Genomic DNA, 18,886 nt, shown 5'->3' with positions numbered 1-18,886 from the left:
CTCCAAGATGGCCGCCACGGCCCCGCCCACAAGATGGCGGCCAAGCCCCCTTTGACCCCAAATCGGATTTTTTTTTCCCGCCAAAATCTTTGGGATCGATTTTATTGGAGGAGGAGCTATCGGGGGGGCGGGGCTAAGGGAAGGGGGCGGGTCCTCGGGAATTGGGGGGAAAATTCTGGGCGGAGCCGCGCCGCCATTGGCCGGCGTCGCGGGGTCCAAGATGGCCGCTCTGGCTCTGATTGGACGAACGTCCCGTGTGGGCTCCGCCCTTTCGTGAGAGCCGGGATCCTATTGGCTGCTGGGGGCCACGCCCCGGGATCGAGCCACGCCCTTTTTATGGGTAGCCCCGCCCGCAACGAACCGCGCCCTGTTGCGTGTAAGCCACACCCCCTGTAGGGACAAGCCCCGCCCACCAATCCGAGCCACACCCCTTTAGGGGTCCAGCCCCGCCCCTCTGGAGCACACCACACCCCCAAGATTAACCCCGCCCCCTCTGGTCCAGGCCCCGCCCCCACAACCCCGCCTGGTGCCCAGGCTCCGCCTCCCGTGACGTCACCAGGGCGTGGTCCCTCCGCGGCCAATCGGCGTTTGCTCCGCCCCTCGCGAGCGGGGCGCGGCCGCCTGCAGCTGTGGGGATAATGAGATGCAAATGAGATGCAAATGAGATGCAAATGAGATGGGGAGGAGACAAGTGAATGAAAAGGGATGGGCGTGACCGGGCGAGGGGCGTGGCCAAGCTGAGGGGCGTGGTCAGTGTGGCTCTTTCCTGGGGGTGGGGCTCACCTGAAGGGCGTGTCCCACCTGGGGGTGGGGTTTATGTGGTGGGCGGGGCGAACTATGGGCGGAGCTCATTTACCTGCTCACTTGGTGGGCGGGGCTCAATGTGGGCGGGGTTTATTTTATCACCCGGTGGGTGGGGCTAAATGTGGGCGTGGTTAAATAAATTTCCCACCTGGTGGGTGGGGTTTAACCCGGTGGGCGTGGCCTGGTTCACTTATGGCCGTGGTTTATTTGATTTCTCACCCTGTGGGTGGGGTTTAACCCGGTGGGCGTGGCTTGATTCACTTACGGCCGTGGTTTATTTGATTTCTCAGCGGGTGGGCGGGGTTTAACCCGGTGGGCGTGGCTTGATTCACTTATGGCCGTGGTTTATTAAATTTCTCACCCTGCGGGGCGGGGTTTAGCCCGGTGGGCGTGGCTTGATTCACTTATGGCCGTGGTTTATTTAATTTCTCACCCTGCGGGCGGGGTTTAGCCCGGTGGGCGTGGCCCGTCTCACCTGTGGGCGGGGCTATTTCAGCACTGCCCCGGCCGCGCCTTCTCCAGCTTCCGGCGCCGCTCGGCCGGGATCTCGTCCAGGCTGATCCCGTGGTTGCTCGCCCTGCGCCCGGCCGGGCCGGTTTCGGGGAATTTGGGGAAATTTGGGCGTTTTTGGGGACTTCGGGGATCTTTCGGGATTTTTTTGGGATTTTTTTTTGATTTTTTGGGATTTCTTCGGGATTTTTTGAGATTTTTTTGAGTTTTTTTCAGGATTTTTTTGATTTTTTTGGGGGGATTTTTTCAAGATTTTTTCGGGATTTTTTGGGGGATTTTCGGGATTTTTCGGGGGTTTTTTTGGATTTTTTGAGGTTTTTTCAGGATTTTTTGGGATTTTTTTGGGGGATTTCTTGGGGGGGGTTCGGCATTTTTTGGGGATTTTTTTTTTTTTTTTTTTTTAATTTTCCGTGTTTTTTGTGGACCTTTTTGGCGTTTTTGACAAATTTTTTGGGTTTTTTTTTTTTCGGGGATTTTTTTTGAGGTTTTTGGGAATTTTTTGGGGTGGTGACCCCAAACCCCACACCCCACACCCCATAACCCCACACCCCATAACCCCACACCCCCAAATCCCACACCCCACACCCCATAACCCCATAACCCCACACCCCATAACCCCATAACCCCATAACCCCATAACCCCATAACCCCACACCCCATAACCCCATAACCCCATAACCCCATGACCCCATAACCCCTCACCCCATAACCCCACACCCCATAACCCCACACCCCATAACCCCAAACCCCATAACCCCATAACCCCACACCCCATAACCCCATAACCCCATAACCCCACACCCCTGACCCCAAACCCCCCACCCCACAGCCCCGACCCCACAGCGGCCCCACTCACCCCGGCAGGAGGTCGGGGGGGGTGGGGATGGGTTTGGTGAATCCCTCGCGGCCCACGAGCCAATAGGTGTCCTCCACACCTTTAACCCTATAGATTGTAGGGTCAGTTATGGGGTCAGGTACGGGGTCAATCAGGTATGGGGTCAGGTATGGGACCACGAGCCAATAGGTGTCCTCCACACCTTTACCCTATAGATTGTAGGGTCAGGTATGGGGTCAGGTATCGGGTTATGGGGTCAGTTACGGGGTCAGGTATGGGGTCAGTCAGGTATGGGGTCAGGTATGGGGTCAATCAGGTACGGGGTCAGGTATGGGCACAGCCAATAGGTGTCCTCCACACCTTTACCCTATAAATGCTATGGGGTTATGGGGTCAGGTATCGGGTTATGGGGTCAGTTACGGGGTCAGGTATGGGGTCAGTCGGGTACGGGGTCAGGTATGGGCCCACGAGCCAATAGGTGTCCTCCACACCTTTACCCTATAGGGTCAGATATGGGGTCAGGTATGGGGTCAGGTATGGGGTCGGTCAGGTATGGGCACAGCCAATAGGTGTTCTCTACACCTTTACCTTATAGATGTTATGGGGTCAGGTATGGGGTTGGGTATAGGGTCAGGTGTAGGGTCAGGTATGGGGTCAGGTATGGGGTCAGTCAGGTATGGGGTCAGGTATGGGCACAGCCAATAGGTGTCCTCCACACCTTTACCCTATAGATTGTAGGGTCAGTTATGGGGTCAGGTACGGGGTCAATCAGGTATGGGGTCAGGTATGGGACCACGAGCCAATAGGTGTCCTCCACACCTTTACCCTATAAATGTTATGGGGGTCAGGTGCAGGATCAGGTATGGGGTTATGGGGTCAGTTACGGGGTCAGTTATGGGGTCAGTCAGGTACGGGGTCAGGTATGGGCACAGCCAATAGGTGTCCTCCACACCTTTACCCTATAGACTGTAGGGTCAGGTATGTATGGGTCAGTTATGGGGTCAGTTATAGGGTCAGGGTCAGTTATGGGGTGTGGGGTCAGGGGGTGTTTGAGGGGTTTCAGGCGTGTTTTGGGGTTTTTCAGGCTGTTCTGGGGTGGTTTGGGGCCATTTTGGGGCGGTTTTGGGGCCGTTTTGGGCTGTATTTGGTGTTTTTAGGGTGGTTTGGGGGCTGTTTTGGTGGTTTTCGGGCAGTTTTGGGGAGTTTTGGGGCCATTTTGGTGCTTTTGGGGCCATTTTGGGGCCGTTTTGGTGGTTTTGGGGCGGTTTTGGGCTGTATTTGATGTTTTTAGGGCGATTTTGGGGAGTTTTGGGGCTGTTTTGGTGTTTTTGGGGCGGTTTTGGGCTGTATTTTATGTTTTTTGGGGCAGTTTTGGGGCCGTTTTGGTGTTTTTGGGGGTGGTTTTGGGGCTGTATTTTATGTTTTTGGGGCGGTTTTGGGGCCGTTTTGGGCTGTATTTTATGTTTTTAGGGCAGTTTTGGGGTGTTTTGGGGCCGTTTTGGTGGTTTTGGGGCGGTTTTGGGCTGTATTTGATGTTTTTAGGGCGGTTTTTGGGGCCGTTTTGGTGTTTTTGGGGCGGTTTTGGGCTCACCTTGAGCTCGGTCTTGCCGCGGATGTCGACCTTGAATCCCTCCTGCAGCGAGAGCAGGATGGCGACCGTGCGCTGGTTCACGTGGATGCGATAGGCTGGGGGCAGAGAGGGATTGGGGACCCCCAAAAAAAACCCAAAAAAAAACCCCAAAATCCCGTAACTGACCCCAAACCCGGAGCCCCCCCCGTGCCCGGGCTCTGGTTCACGTGGATGCGATAGGCTGGGGGCAGAGAGGGATTGGGGGACCCCCAAAAAAACCCCAAAAAATGCTAAACCCACCCCCAAAAAACCCTAAAATGCCAAAAACCCCATAACTGACCCCAAACCCGGAGCCCCCCCAGAGCCCGGGCTCTGGGTCGCGTGGATGCGATGGGGGCAAAGAGGGATTGGGGGACCCCCCAAAAAAAACCCCAAAAATGCTAAAAAATCCCCAAAATCCCCTGAAAAACAGAAAAAAAACCCTCAAAATCTCCCCCAAAAAACCCCTAAAATCCCAAAAACCCCATAACTGACCCCAAACCCGGAGCCCCCCCAGAGCCCGGGCTCTGGGTCGCGTGGATGCGATGGGGGCAAAGAGGGATTGGGGACCCCCCCCAAAAAAAACCCCCAAAAATGCTAAAAAAATCCCCAAAATTCCCTGAAAAACAGAAAAAACCCCTCAAAATCTCCCCCAAAAAACCCTAAAAATCCCAAAAATCCCCGTAACTGGACCCCAAACCCGGAGCCCCCCCAGTGCCCGGGCGCTGGTTCACGTGGATGCGATAGGCTGGGGGCAGAGAGGGATTGGGGACCCCCACAAAAAAAAACCCAAAAAATGCTAAACCTACCCCCAAAAAACCCTAAAATCCCAAAAACCCCCGTAACTGACCCCAAACCCGGAGCCCCCCCAGAGCCCGGGCTCTGGGTCGCGTGGATGCGATGGGGGCAAAGAGGGATTGGGGACCCCCCAAAAAAAACCCCAAAAAATGCTAAAAACCCCCCAAAAAACACACCCAAAATCCCCTAAAAAACAGGAAAAAACCCTCAAAATCTCCCCCAAAAAACCCTAAAATCCCAAAAACCCCATAACTGACCCCAAACCCGGAACCCCCCCAGTGCCGGGCTCTGGGTCGCGTGGATGTCCCCGTGTCCGTGTCTCTGTCCCTGTCCCCTCCCGATGTCCCCATCCCTGTCCCTCTGTCCCCTCTGGGTGTCCCTGTCCCTGTCCCCATCCCTGTCCCCCCTGGGTGTCCCCCGGGTGTCCCCTGGGTGTCCCCTGTCCCCTCCCGGTGTCCCCATCCCTGTCCCTCTGTCCCTCTGGGTGTCCCCTGTCCCTGTCCCCATCCCTGTCCCCATGTCCCCCTCCTGGTGTCCCTCTGTCCCCCCTGGGTGTCCCCTGTCCCTGTCCCCATGTCCCCCCTGGGTGTCCCTGTCCCCTCCTGGTGTCCCCTGTCCCCATCCCTGTCCCCTCCGAGTGTCCCCCGGGTGTCCCCTGTCCTCTCTGGGTGTCCCCCTGTCCCTGTCCCCATCCCTGTCCCCTCTGTCCCCGGCTGTGTCCCCCTGTCCCTGTGCCTGTCCCCTGGGTGTTCCTGTCCCCTCCCAGTGTCTCCTCCCAGTGTCCCCATCCCTGTCCCCTGTCCCTGTCCCCCCCCGGGTGTCCCCCTGTCCCCCCGGTGTCACTCACGCAGGTGTCCCTGTCCCCCTCTGGGTGTCCCTGTCCCCTCCCAGTGTCTCCTCCCAGTGTCCCCATCCCTGTCCCCTGTCCCTGTCCCCCCCGGGTGTCCCCCAGGTGTCCCCCCCGGGTGTCCCCCCCCGGTGTCACTCACGCAGCCCGGTGCACTCCATGCGTGACGCCATGTTCACGGTGTCCCCTGTCCCTGTCCCTCTGTCCCCTGCCCCTGTGTCTGTCCCCTGGGTGTCCCCTGTCCCCCCCTGTCCCCCCCGGTGTCACTCACGCAGGCCGGTGCGACGCCGTGTTCACGGTGTCACCTCCCGGTGTCCCCATCCCTGTCCCTCTGTCCCGAGCCATGTCCCCTGTCCCTGTCCCTCTGTCCCCTGTCCCTGTGTCTGTCCCCTGGCTGTCCCCCCTGTCCTCCCTGTCCCCCCGGTGTCACTCACGCAGCCCGGTGCACTCCATGCGCGAGGCCGTGTTCACGGTGTCCCCTGTCCCTGTCCCTCTGTCCCCTGTCCCTGTGCCTGTCCCCATGTCCCCCAGGTGTCCCCTGTCCCTGTGTCTGTCCCCTGGGTGTCCCCCTGTCCCCCCGGTGTCACTCACGCAGCCCGGTGCACTCCATGCGTGACGCCGTGTTCACGGTGTCCCCTGTCCCTGTCCCTCTGTCCCCTGTCCCTGTGCCTGTCCCCATGTCCCCCAGGTGTCCCCTGGCTGTCCCCTGGCTGTCCCCCCGTGTGTCCCTGTCCCCCCGGTGTCACTCACGCAGCCCGGTGGACTCCATGCGCGAGGCCGTGTTGACGGTGTCCCCGAACAGGCAGTACCGCGGCATCGTCAGCCCCACCACGCCCGCCACGCACGGCCCTGGGGGCGGGGCCACAGCGGGGGCGGGGTCACAACCGGGGCGTGGTCATAACAGGGGTGTGGTCACAACCGGGGCGGGGTCACAAAGGGGTGGAGTCACAAACGGGCGTGGTCACAAAGGGACAACATCACAATGGGGCGTGGTCACAAGGGGGTTGCAAAAGGGCGTGGTCACAAACAGGGCGGGGTCACAAAGGGGTGGAGTCACAACGGGGTGTGGTCACAAGGGGGTGGGGCCACAAAGGGGTGGAGTCACAATAGGGTGTTGTCACAGAGAGGTGGAGTCACAAAGGGGCGGAGTCACAAAGGGGTGGGGTCACAAAGGGGTGTGGTCACAGAGAGGTGGGGTCACAGAGAGGTGGAGTCACAAAGGGGTGGGGTCACAAAGGGGTGTGGTCATAAAGGGGTGGAGTCACAATAGGTGTGGTCACAATTGGGGTGTGGTCACAAAGGGGTGGGGTCACAAAGGGGGTGGGGTCAACAGGTGAGCATTGAGGGTCGGCCAAGGAGTTGGGTGTGGCCAAGTTGGGCGTGGCCAATTGGGCGTAGCCACATTGGGTGTGGCCAATGAGGGCGCGCCGAGTTGGGCGTGGCCAAGAAAGGGGCGTGCCCGCTGAGCGGCCACCGGCTGGGCGTGGCCTACAAGGGCACGGCCAACCCCTCCCAAAGCGACCCGTTGACCGTTGGCCAAGGCGCCGTCACCCAACGCTTGACCGACGCGCCGGGCGCGCCCGGGGCGTGGCTGGGCGTGGCGGGGCGTGGCTGGGCGTGGCGGGGCGTGGCCGTACCCGAGTGCAGCCCGATGCGGATGCGCACGGGCACCTCGGGCATGTGGCGCATCTTGAAGGTGCCGACGGAGCTGAGGATGTCCAGGGACATGTTGGCGATCTCGCCGGCGTGCCGGTTGCCGTTGCGCTTGGGCAGCCCCGAGGCCACCATGTAGGCGTCGCCGATGGTCTCCACCTGGCCGGGAGGGCGGGGTCAGTGGTGGGGCGGGGGGGGGGGGGGGGGCGCGGCCACGCCCGCCGGGGGACACGCCCTGCGGCGCCTGCGAGCTCAGGTGGCCGTCGGGGGCGCGGCGCGGCCGGTTTTGGTGGTCAAAGGTGAGGTCGTGGGTTGGACCGGCGTGGGGCCACCTTGGACATGGCCGTGGGGCCACCTTGACCATGGCCATGAAGTCACCTTGACCATGGCTGTGGTCACCTTGACCATTGCCATGGGGCCACCTTGACCATGGCCTCGAGGCCACCATGACTGTGGCCATGGAGCCACCTTGACAACAGCCTTGAGGTCACCTTGACCATGGCCATGAGGTCACCTTGACCATGGCCTTGGGGTCATCTTGGCCATGGCCTTGGGGCCACCTTGACCATTGCCATGAGGTCACCTTGGCCATGGTGGTCACCTTGGCCATGGCCTTGGGGCCATCTTGAACAGGTCCATGGGGCCACTTTGACCACAGCTGTGGTCACCTTGTAGCCACCATCGTTTACCTCCAACCCCCATCCTGAGGTGGCCACCCATGACTGAGTGACCGAGTGACCACAGCCGTGGTCACCTTGTAGGCACCATCGTTTACCTCCAACCCCCATCCTGAGGTGGTCACCCGTGACCCCATGACCGAGTGACCACCATGACCACAGCCGTGGTCACCTTTGTAGCCACCACCAAACCCCATCCTGAGGTGACCACCAATGACCGAGTGACCACCACGGCCGTGGTCACCTTGTAGACGTCGTGGGAGCCGATGATGGCGTCGAAGAGGGTGTAGAGGTCGTTGAGGAGGTCCACCACCTCGATGGGCTCGCTCATGGCCGAGATGGTGGTGAAGCCCACGATGTCGCTGAAGTACAGCGTCACCTCCTCGAAGTACTCGGGCTCCACCGGCGTCCCCATCTTCAGCGCCTCGGCCACCGACCTGCCCGGGGGCCAGCGGGGTCACCCGGGGGCCAGCGGGGTCACCCACGGGCCGGCCGCGCCCTCCAGGGGGTCAAGGAGTGGCCGATGCGGCCGTTGGGACCGTCCGGTGACCCGGTGGCGGTGAGAGGGGTCAAGGTTGACCACAAGGGTCACCAAGGGGTCACTTTGACCATCTGCTGACCAATAGGTCTGGGTGGGTCGAGGGGTCAAGGCTGACCACAACGTGACCACGGTGACCACCTCGGTCAAGGTTGACCACAACAGTCATGACCTTGGTGACCACCTCGGTCAGTGGGTCAAGGATGACCACAACGTGACCACGGTGACCACCTCGGTCAGTGGGTCAAGGATGACCACAACGTGACCTTGGTGACCACCTTGGTCAAGACTGACCACAACGTGACTGCGGTGACCACCTCGGTCAAGGTTGACCACGTGACCACGGTGACCACCTTGGTCAAGGGGTCAAGGCTGACCACAACGTGACCGCGGTGACCACCTCGACTCCGTCCTGCCCCATAGGTCCAGGGAGCGGTCAATGGGTCAAGGCTGACCTCAACCTCCTCCTGGTGACGCCCCTTGTCCTCTCCTGCCCCACAGCTCCGGCCACACCACCATCTGAAGGTCCCTCCACCCCAAAGCTCCGCGTGGGACCCAAGGGGCGACGCCCACCCAGCCCCATTGACCACGCCCGGCCTCCCCCGCCCCACGGCGACCCACGGCGGCAGCATCTGGGTCAGGAGCTTGTCGGTCTTCTGCTTCTCGATCTCCAGCTCCTCGGTCCTCTCGCGGATCAGGTCCTCCAGGTTGCTGCTGTACTGCTCCAGCATGCGCAGCATCGAGTCGATGATGTTGGTCTTGCGGCCCTTGTTGATGCCCTTGAACTGCCCCACACGCGTGGGTCAGACCAAGGAACCCCATGGAGAACCCATGGAGAACCCATGGAAACCCATGGAGAACCTGTGGAACTCCATGGAAACCCATGGAAACCCATGGAGAACCCATAGAACTCCATGGAAGCTCATGGAAACCCATGGAAACCTCATAGAACCCCATGGAAACCCATGAAAACCCATGGAGAACCCATGGAACCCCATGGAGAACCCATAGAACTCCATGGAAACCCATGGAGAACCCATGGAACCCCATGGAGAACCCATGGAAACCCATGGAAACCCAGGAAACCTCATAGAACCCCATGGAGAACCCATGGAAACCCATGGAGAACCCATAGAACTCCATGAAAACCCATGGAGAACCCATGGAAACCCCATGGAGAACCCATGGAACTCCATGGAAACCCATAGAAACCTATGGAAACCCATAGAACTCCATGGAACCCCATGGAGAACCCATGGAAACCTCATAGAACCCCATGGAAACCCATGGAAACCCATGGAGAACCCATAGAACTCCATGGAAACCCATGGAAACCCCATGGAAACCCATGGAAACCCATGGAGACCTCATAGAACCCCATGGAAACCCATGGAAACCCATGGAGACCTCATAGAACCCCATGGAAACCCATGGAAACCCCATGGAAACCCATGGAGAACCCATGGAACTCCATGGAACCCCATGGAAACCCATGGAGACCTCATAGAACCCCATGGAAACCCATGGAAACCCCATGGAAACCCAGGGAAACCCATGGAACCCTATAGAACGCCACGGAACTTCATGGAACTCCATGGAACTCCATGGAGAACCCATGGAAACCCATGGAGAATCCATGGAGAACCCATGGAGAACCTATAGAACCCTATAGAACTCCATGGAACTCCATGGAAACCCATGGAAACCCCATAGAATCCCATGGAGACCCCATATTGGTCCCACCTGTCCCAGACTGGTCCCATCACCCCATACTGGTCCCATACTGGTCCCACCAGTCCCATACTGGTCCCATAGTGGTCCCACCAGTCCCATAGTGGTCCCACGTGTCCCAGGTGTGCCTCACCTGGTCGAACACCTGGTCGATGGTGGGTCTCTTCTCGAGGTGCTCCCATTAACCCCAGACTGGTCCCAGTGTCCCATACTGGTCCCACCAGTCCCATACTGGTCCCATACTGGTCCCACCAGTCCCATACTGGTCCCATACTGGTCCCACCAGTCCCATAGTGGTCCCACGTGTCCCAGGTGTGCCTCACCTGGTCGAACACCTGGTCGATGGTGGGTCTCTTCTCGGGCTGCTCCAATTAACCCCAGACTGGTCCCATCACCCCATACTGGTCCCACCAGTCCCATACTGGTCCCATACTGGTCCCACCAGTCCCATACTGGTCCCAGACTGGTCCCACCTGGCCCAGGTGTGCCTCACCTGGTCGAACACCTGGTCGATGGTGGGTCTCTTCTCGGGCTGCTCCCATTAACCCCAGACTGGTCCCATCACCCCATACTGGTCCCACCAGTCCCATACTGGTCCCATACTGGTCTCACCAGTCCCATACTGGTCCCAGACTGGTCCCACGTGTCCCAGGTGCGCCTCACCTGGTCGAACACCTGGTCGATGGTGGGTCTCTTCTCGGGCTGCTCGCTCCAGCACTCCTTCATCAGGTGGATGCACTCGAGCGGGGCCTGGTCGGCCGAGACCGTGGGGCGGCACAGGGGGGGCGGGCGCTGCACCTTCTCGATGATCTCTGGGGCAGGTGTGGGGCAGGTGTGGGGCAGTTATGGGGTCAGTTTGGCATCAGTTATGGGGTCAGTCTGGGGTCAGTTATGGGGCAGGTGTGGGGTCAGTTATGGGGCAGTTATGGAGCAGGTGTGGGGCAGGTGTGGGGCAGTTGTGGGGTCAGGTGTGGGGCAGGTGTGGGGCAGGTGTGGGGTCAGTTATGGGGCAGGTGTGGGGTCAGTTATGGGGCAGTTATGGGGCCGGTGTGGGGCAGGTGTGGGGCAGTTATGGGGTCAGTTATGGGGTTTTTTGGGGCGAGGATCCCGATTTTGGGGTCAATTTTGGGGTGTGCAGTTTTGGGGGACACCCCCAGCCCTCATTAGGGGTTCGGGGGGTTTTTTGGGGCGAGGATCGCGTTTTTGGGGTCGGTTTTGGGGTGCACAGTTTCGGGGGGCAGCCCCAGCCCTCATTAGGGATTCAGGGGGTTTTTTTGGGGTGAGGATCGCGTTTTTGGGGTCGGTTTTGGGGTGCACATTTTTGGATGCAGCCCCAGCCCTCATTAGGGGTTCGGGGGGTTTTTTGGGGCGAGGATCGCGGTTTTGGGGTCGGTTTTGGGGTGCGCACCTTCGGGGGGCAGCCCCAGCATGCAGTACGGGGGGCTCCTGCAGATCACCTCCTGCATGATGATGCCGATGCCGTAGACGTCCCCCCGGAAGGAGCCGCGCCGCTCCAGGGCCTCGTCCCGCAGCAGCTCCGGCGCCGTCCACAGCCGCTCTGCGGGAGGGCGTGGCCGTCCTCGGACACGCCCACCCACACCCCCCGGGACACGCCCATCCCGATAGGCCACGCCCGGCCCACCCCAGGACCCAATGGGGAGGCGGCTTGAGGGTGTGGCCACGCCCCCCCCAGAGTGGGTAGGATGTGGCCTGGTTGGAGCCACGCCCACATTAGGAACGGGGTGTGGGGTTCGTTGTGGCCACGCCCCACTCTAAGCCCCGCCCTTAATACCCCAACCACGCCCATAAAGCACGCCCCTAAACAAAAAGCCACACCCCTATTCAATGGCCACGCCCCTAAATCAAAGGCCATGCCCCTTTCCCCAGGCCACACCCACCCCCGAGGCCCCACCCCTTCCCTCAATGAAGCCACGCCCCAACGGCCCCACCCAGAGCCACACCCATCTGGAAAGCCACACCCCCTCACTGAGCCCCCATTGATTCTCCTGAGGCCACGCCCACGAGGCCACACCCATTTGGCCACGCCCACCGGGCGCCGCCCTCACCGTGGGGCTGCGGGGGCGGGGCCGGGACACGCTGCGCCTCCAGCAGTTGGTTGTAGCCGTGGTCGGTGACCTTGAGCACGAAGCGCCCGTCCACCACGCAGTTGCGCGACTTGAGGCGCCCGTGCACGACGTCGCGGTGGTGCAGGTACCGCACGCCCTGCGGGGACAGCGCGGCGGCGGTGCCGGGGCGGTCAGCGCCGCGGGCAGCAGGGCCGCGGTCAACGAGCCATGGTCAATAATCAATGCCATGGTCAACAAGGCCATGGTCAACAGGCCATGGTCATCAATGCCATGGTCAACGAGCCATGGTCAACAAGGCCATGGTCAACAGGCCATGGTCAACTGTCAACGTCATGGTCAACAAGTCCATGGTCAACAAGGCCATGGTCAACCATCAATGCCATGGTCAACAAGGCCATGGTCAACAAGGCCATGGTCAACTGTCAACATCATGGTCAATAATCAACGTCATGGTCAACCATTGACATCATGGTCAGCAATTAGCATCATGGTCAACCACCAATGCCATGGTCAACAAGCCATGGTCAACATGCCATGGTCATCCAGGCCATGGTCAATAATCAATGTCATGGTCAACCATTGACATCATGGTCGACAATCAACGCCATGGTCAACCGTCAATGCCATGGTCAGCAAAGTCATGGTCAACTGTCAACGTCATGGTCAACAATCAAGGCCATGGTCAACCACCAATGCCATGGTCAACAAGGCCATGGTCAACCATCAATGCCATGGTCAACAAGGCCATGGTCAACCGTCAATGTCATGGTCAACCATTGACATCATGGTCAACCGTAAATGCCATGGTCAACAAGGCCATGGTCAACAAGGCCATGGTCAACAAGCCATGGTCAACATGCCATGGTCATCCAGGCCATGGTCAATAATCAATGTCATGGTCATTAATCAACGTCATGGTCAACCATTGACATCATGGTCAACAGTCAACACCATGGTCAACCGTCAATGCCATGGTCAGCAAAGTCATGGTCAACCGTCAACGTCATGGTCAACAATCAAGGCCATGGTCAACCACCAATGCCATGGTCAACAAGGCCATGGTCGACAAGGCCATGGTCAACAAGGCCATGGTCAACCGTCAATGTCATGGTCAACCATTGACATCATGGTCGACAATCAACGCCATGGTCAACCATCAATGTGATGGTCAACAAGGCCATGGTCAACAACGCCACGGTCAAACATCAATGCCATGGTCAACAAGGCCATGGTCAACAAGGCCATGGTCAACCATCAATGTCATGGTCAACCATTGACATCATGGTCAATAATCAACGCCATGGTCAACCATCAATGTGATGGTCAACAAGGCCATGGTCAACAAGGTCATGGTCAACAGGCCATGGTCAACCGTCAATGTCATGGTCAACAATCGACAATGTTTTGGCCAACAATCAACGCCATGGTCAACAACACCATGGTCACCAGAGCCAAGGCCACCACAGCCATGGTCAACGGCACCATGGCCAACAATCAACGTCATGGCCAACAATGAACATCGTGGTCAACAATCAACTCCATGACCAATATTATGGTCAACAGTCAATGCCATGGTTAAGCATCGTCATGGTCAACCATCAACACCATGGTCAACAATCAACGCCATGACCAATGTTATAGTCAACAATCAACGTCATGGCCAACAATCAACGCCATGGTCAACAATCAACGTCATGGCCAACAATCAACGCCATGGTCAACAATCAACGTCATGGCCAACAATCAACGCCATGGTCAACGTTACCATTGTCAACAATGCCCAACACCATGGTCCACAACATTGTAGGCCACGCCCCCATGACCACCCCGCGGCCACCAGACCCCCAAGGCCACCCCGCGGCCACCTTGATGAGGTCGATGAGGAGGGAGGACTTGAACATCCAGTCGAGCTTCATGTCCTCGTTGCGCAGCAGGTCCTCGAGGCTGCCGCGCGAGCAGTGCTCCGACACGATGGCGAAGATGCCGCAGTCGTGGAAGAAGCCCAGGAACAGGTTCACGTTCTCGTGCCGCAGGTCCCGCAGCTGGGCGGGGACACCGGGATGGGGAGGGGATGATCCAATGATGTCCCCAAGACCCAACGATGTCCCCAAGACCCAACGATGTCCCCATGACCCCTCAATGTCCCCATGACCCAGTGATGTCCCCAAGGTCCATGATGACCCAACGATGTCCCCAAGACCCCTCAATGTCCCCTTGACCCAACGATGTCCCCAAGACCCCTCAATGTCCCCTTGACCCAACAATGTCCCCATGGTCCATGATGATCCCTCAATGTCCCCGTGCTCCAACGATGTCCCCAAGGTTTGTGATGACCCAACGATGTCCCCATGACCCAACCTGGACCATGGTGACCCAACGATGTCCCCGTGGTCCCTGATGACCCAACAATGTCCCCATGACCCAACGATGTCCCCATGACCCCTCAATGTCCCCTTGACCCAGCGATGTCCCCATGGTCCCAACTGACCCCCCAGTGTCCCCAATGTCCCCTCAATGTCCCCTCGGTGTCCCCAATTTCCCCTCAGTGTCCCCTCAATGTCCCCCCGATGTCCCCCCGATGTCCCCCCGGTGTCCCCCCGGTTTCCCCAATGTCCCCGCTGTCCCCAATGTCCCCTCAGTGTCCCCGGTGTCCCCAATGTCCCCAATGTCCCCCCGGTGTCCCCAATGTCCCCAATGTCCCCAATGTCCCCAATGTCCCCAATGTCCCCCCAGTGTCCCCAATGTCCCCAATGTCCCCAATGACCCCAATGTCCCCCCGGTTTCCCCAATCTCCCCAATGTCCCCAATGTCCCCTCATTGTCCCCAATGTCCCCAATGTCCCCGATGTCCCCCCGGTGTCCCCGGTGTCCCCAATGTCCCCAATGTCCCCTCAATGTCCCCAATGTCCCCAATCTCCCCAATCTCCCCAATGTCCCCCCAATGTCCCCGCTGTCCCCAATGTCCCCAATGTCCCCAATGACCCCAATGTCCCCAATGTCCCCAATGTCCCCAGTGTCCCCCCGGTTTCCCCAATCTCCCCAATGTCCCCAATGTCCCCTCAATGTCCCCAATGTCCCCAATCTCCCCAATCTCCCCAATGTCCCCAATGTCCCCAATGTCCCCGATGTCCCCAATGTCCCCAATGTCCCCGATGTCCCCCCGGTGTCCCCGCCCGGCCCTCACCTTGCAGAAGGCCAGCTTGGTGGCCGCTTTCACCTCCGTGTGCTGCTCCCCCGGGAACTTCTTCAGCCACACCCAGTCGCCCTGCGGGGGAGGGGCGCGGGGAGGGGGAGGGGTCAGGCCTCGGCCCCGCCCACTCGCACCTGGGCACACCTGGGGACGCGCGAGAGCCCCGCCCAAAGCCACCTGGGAGGGGCGGGGCGGGGAGGGGGCGGGGCTGGGATGGAAGGGGTGGGTCCAGGGTGGAAGGGGCGGGTCCGGGGCGGAAGGGGCGGGTCCGGGGCGGAAGGGGCGGGGCCTGGGGCGGAAGGGGCGGGGCCTGGCTCCAGGACTTACCTGCACGGAGGCGACAAGGCCCTGCTGGTTAAACAAGAGCAGCAGCAGGGGCAGGTTGCTGCTGCCCTTCGCGTTCTCCTGCGGGAAAGCAGCTGTCAATCATCGCCCGGGGGCGGGGCGCAGCTGTCAATCACCGCCCGGGGGCGGGGCTAGCGATTAATAATTCCCCAGGGGCGGGGCACAGCTGTCAATCATCGCCCCAGGCATGGGACCCGTGTGCCAATCATCAGCCAGGGACATGGATCAGCTGTCAATCACCGCCTGGGGGCGGGGCTAGCGATTAATAATTCCCCAGGGGCGGGGCACAGCTGTCAATCATCACCCGGGGGCGGGGCACAGCTGTCAATCATCGCCCGGGGGCGGGGCACAGCTGTCAATCATCACCCGGGGGCGGGGCACAGCTGTCAATCTCCGCCCAGAGGCGGGGTTAACTGGTAATCATTGCCTGGGGATCAGCTGTCAATCACTGCTCGGGGGCGGGGCACAGCTGTCAATCATCCCCCAGGGGATGGTGGATCAGCTGTCAATCATCTCCTGGAGGTGGGGTCTAGATCAGCTGTCAATCATCCCCCCGGGGGTGGGATCAGCTGTCAATCATTGCCCAAGGATGGTGGACCAGCTGTCAATCATCATCGGGGGATGGCGGATCAGCTGTCAATCATCCCCCAGGAGTGAGGACCAGCTGTCAATCATTGCCTGGGGGTGTGGATCAGCTGTCAATCATCGCCCAGTGGGTGGGATCAGCTGTCAATCATCACTGGGGGATGGTGGACTAGCTGTCAATCATCCCCCAGTGGGGTGGGATCAGCTGTCAATCATCGCCCAGTGGGGTGGGATCAGCTGTCAATCATCCCCCAGGCGGCCAGCTCCAGCTGCCAATCATCGCCCGGTGGGCGGGGCCGGGCTCCCCAGGGGCGTGGCCTCGCCTTGTCGCCCCCGCAGGTGGGGAGGGGGGAGGGGGCGGACGGGGGGGAGGGGCGGCTGGGGAGGGCGGGGAGGGGGCGGGGCCAGGCGGGGGGCGGGGCCGGGGGGTCTCTCTCACCTCGGCCACGGCCACGTTGGTGGTGTCGGGGCCGGGGGCGGCGCTGCGGACGCTCCGCGCGTCCCCCCCGCTCTGGCCGGCCAGGCTGGCCTGGCTGCTGTCCACCTGGGGGGAGGGGCGGTCAGCGGGGTCACCCGGGGTCACCCAGGGGTCATGCAGAGGTCACCCAAGGGTCACTCAGGGGTCAGTCAGGGTCATCAGGGGTCACTCAGGGTCACTCAGGGTCACCAGGGGTCACTCAGGGGTCAGTCAGGGTCATCAGGGGTCACTCAGGGTCACTCAGGGTCATCAGGGGTCACTCAGGGGTCACTCAGGGGTCACTGGGGGTTACTCAGGGGTCACTCGGGGTCATCAGGGGTCACTCAGGGGTCACTCAGGGTCATCAGGGGTCACTCAGGGGTCACTCAGGGGTCACTGTCCCAAACGTCCCCAAATGTCTCCAATCCCCCAATGTCCCCAATCTCCTCAATGTCTCCAATGTCCCCAAATGTCCCCAATGTCCCCAGTGTCCCCAACATCCCCAATCCCCCCAATGTCTCTGATGTCCCCAATGTCCCCAAGGTGTCCCCAATGTCCCAAATTTCTCCCGACCCTGGGGACACAATGTCCCCAACCCCCCCGGTGTCCCCAATGTCCCCGATGTCCCCAATCCCCCCAATGTCCTCCCGGTGTCCCCAATCCCCCCGGTGTCCCCAATGTCCCCCCGGTGTCACCTGTTTGCTGCTCCGGGTGTTGATGAAGGTCAGGTCCTCCATGGTCAGGATGATTTTGTTGGGGCCCTTCATGAGCTGCGCCTGCTGGAGGCGGCGCCTGCGGGGACACGGGGATAGACATGGGGACAGACGTGGGGGACATGGGGACAGCGGGGACAGACATGGGGACAGCATTGGGGACAGACATGGGGACATGGGGACAGACATGGGGACAGACGTGGGGACATGGGGACAGACATGGGGACAGACGTGGGGACAGACGTGGGGACACTGGGACAGACATGGGGACAGCATTGGGGACAGACATGGGGACAGACATGGGGACAGACGTGGGGACAGCATTGGGGACACGGGGACAGACATGGGGACAGACGTGGGGACACAGGGACAGACATGGGGACAGACGTGAGGACAGACGTGGGGACATGGGGACAGTGGGGACAGACATGGGGGACAGACGTGGGGACAGACGTGGGGACAGCGGGGACAGACGTGGGGACAGACGTGGGGACAGACGTGGGGACAGCGGGGACAGACGTGGGGACACTGGGACAGACATGGGGACACTGGGACAGACGTGGGGACAGACATGGGGACAGCGGGGACAGACATGGGGACATTGGGGACAGTAATGGGGACACTGGGACAGACGTGGGGACAGACATGGGGACAGCGGGGACAGACGTGGGGACAGACGTGGGGACAGACATGGGGACAGACATGGGGACAATGGGGACACTGGGGACAGCAGGGACAGCAATGGGGACATTGGGGACATCATTGGGCCACCAGGGCCACCCTGGGCAGGGACACGGAGCTGCTGAGGGGCCACCAGGGCCACCAGGGCCACCGGGGCCACCATGGCCACCAGGGCCACCATGGCCACCGGGGCCACCAGGGCCACCGGGGTCACCAGGGCCACCATGGCCACCAGGGCCACCAGGGCCACCGGGGCCACCATGGCCACCAGGGCCACCAGGGCCACCATGGCCACCCACCTGATGTGGCAGGCGAGGGCGGCGCCGGCCGCGATGAGGGCGGCGATGAGGAGGAAGAGGAAGAAGACGAAGCCGGCGTCCATCCCTGCGGGGAGACCAGAAATGACTTGGAGTGACCACGGGAGTGACCAGGAGTGACCAGGAGTGACCAGGAGTGACCAGGGGTGACCAGGGCTGACCACGGGAGTGACCAGGAGTGACCATCCAGAACCATGGTAGCACCACGGCTGACCCGGATTCATGGTGGCACCACCACCGTGGCCATTCCAGCACCGTGGTGGCACCATGACCATGAGGGGACCACGGTTGGTCCAGGACCACGGTGCCACCACCACCACGGCCATTCCAGCACCGTGGTGGCACCACGACCACGGTGGCACCACAGCTGACCCAAATCCATGGGTGGTACCACCACCACAACTGGTCCAGAACTGTGGTGGCACCATGACCCCGATCATCCAGCACCGTGGTGGCACCATGACCATGGAGGGGACCACAACTGGTCCAGAACCGTGGTGGCCCCACAGA

General features: G+C 60.4%; 1 protein-coding gene across 1 annotated transcript in view; it reads right to left on the bottom strand.

The window, feature by feature from the left end:
• Window positions 1-1,296: 1,296 nt before the first annotated feature.
• LOC128803017 (uncharacterized) overlaps window positions 1,297-18,886 on the bottom strand; it is a 30,828-nt gene continuing 13,238 nt past the window's right edge. Inside the window, 17 exon segments of the mRNA XM_053969591.1 lie at window positions 1,297-1,381; window positions 2,171-2,249; window positions 3,102-3,108; window positions 3,741-3,835; window positions 6,154-6,252; window positions 7,041-7,215; window positions 7,978-8,170; window positions 8,893-9,056; window positions 10,666-10,814; window positions 11,411-11,560; window positions 12,069-12,225; window positions 13,955-14,131; window positions 15,273-15,353; window positions 15,606-15,676; window positions 16,632-16,752; window positions 17,361-17,457; window positions 18,359-18,443. Of these exon segments, the coding sequence (XP_053825566.1) occupies window positions 1,297-1,381; window positions 2,171-2,249; window positions 3,102-3,108; window positions 3,741-3,835; window positions 6,154-6,252; window positions 7,041-7,215; window positions 7,978-8,170; window positions 8,893-9,056; window positions 10,666-10,814; window positions 11,411-11,560; window positions 12,069-12,225; window positions 13,955-14,131; window positions 15,273-15,353; window positions 15,606-15,676; window positions 16,632-16,752; window positions 17,361-17,457; window positions 18,359-18,443 (1,985 nt within the window).

This window comes from Vidua macroura, unplaced genomic scaffold, assembly GCF_024509145.1.
Source record: "Vidua macroura isolate BioBank_ID:100142 unplaced genomic scaffold, ASM2450914v1 whyUn_scaffold_258, whole genome shotgun sequence".
NCBI classification, from domain to species: domain Eukaryota; kingdom Metazoa; phylum Chordata; class Aves; order Passeriformes; family Viduidae; genus Vidua; species Vidua macroura.
This window is presented reverse-complemented; position numbering and strand designations above follow the sequence as displayed.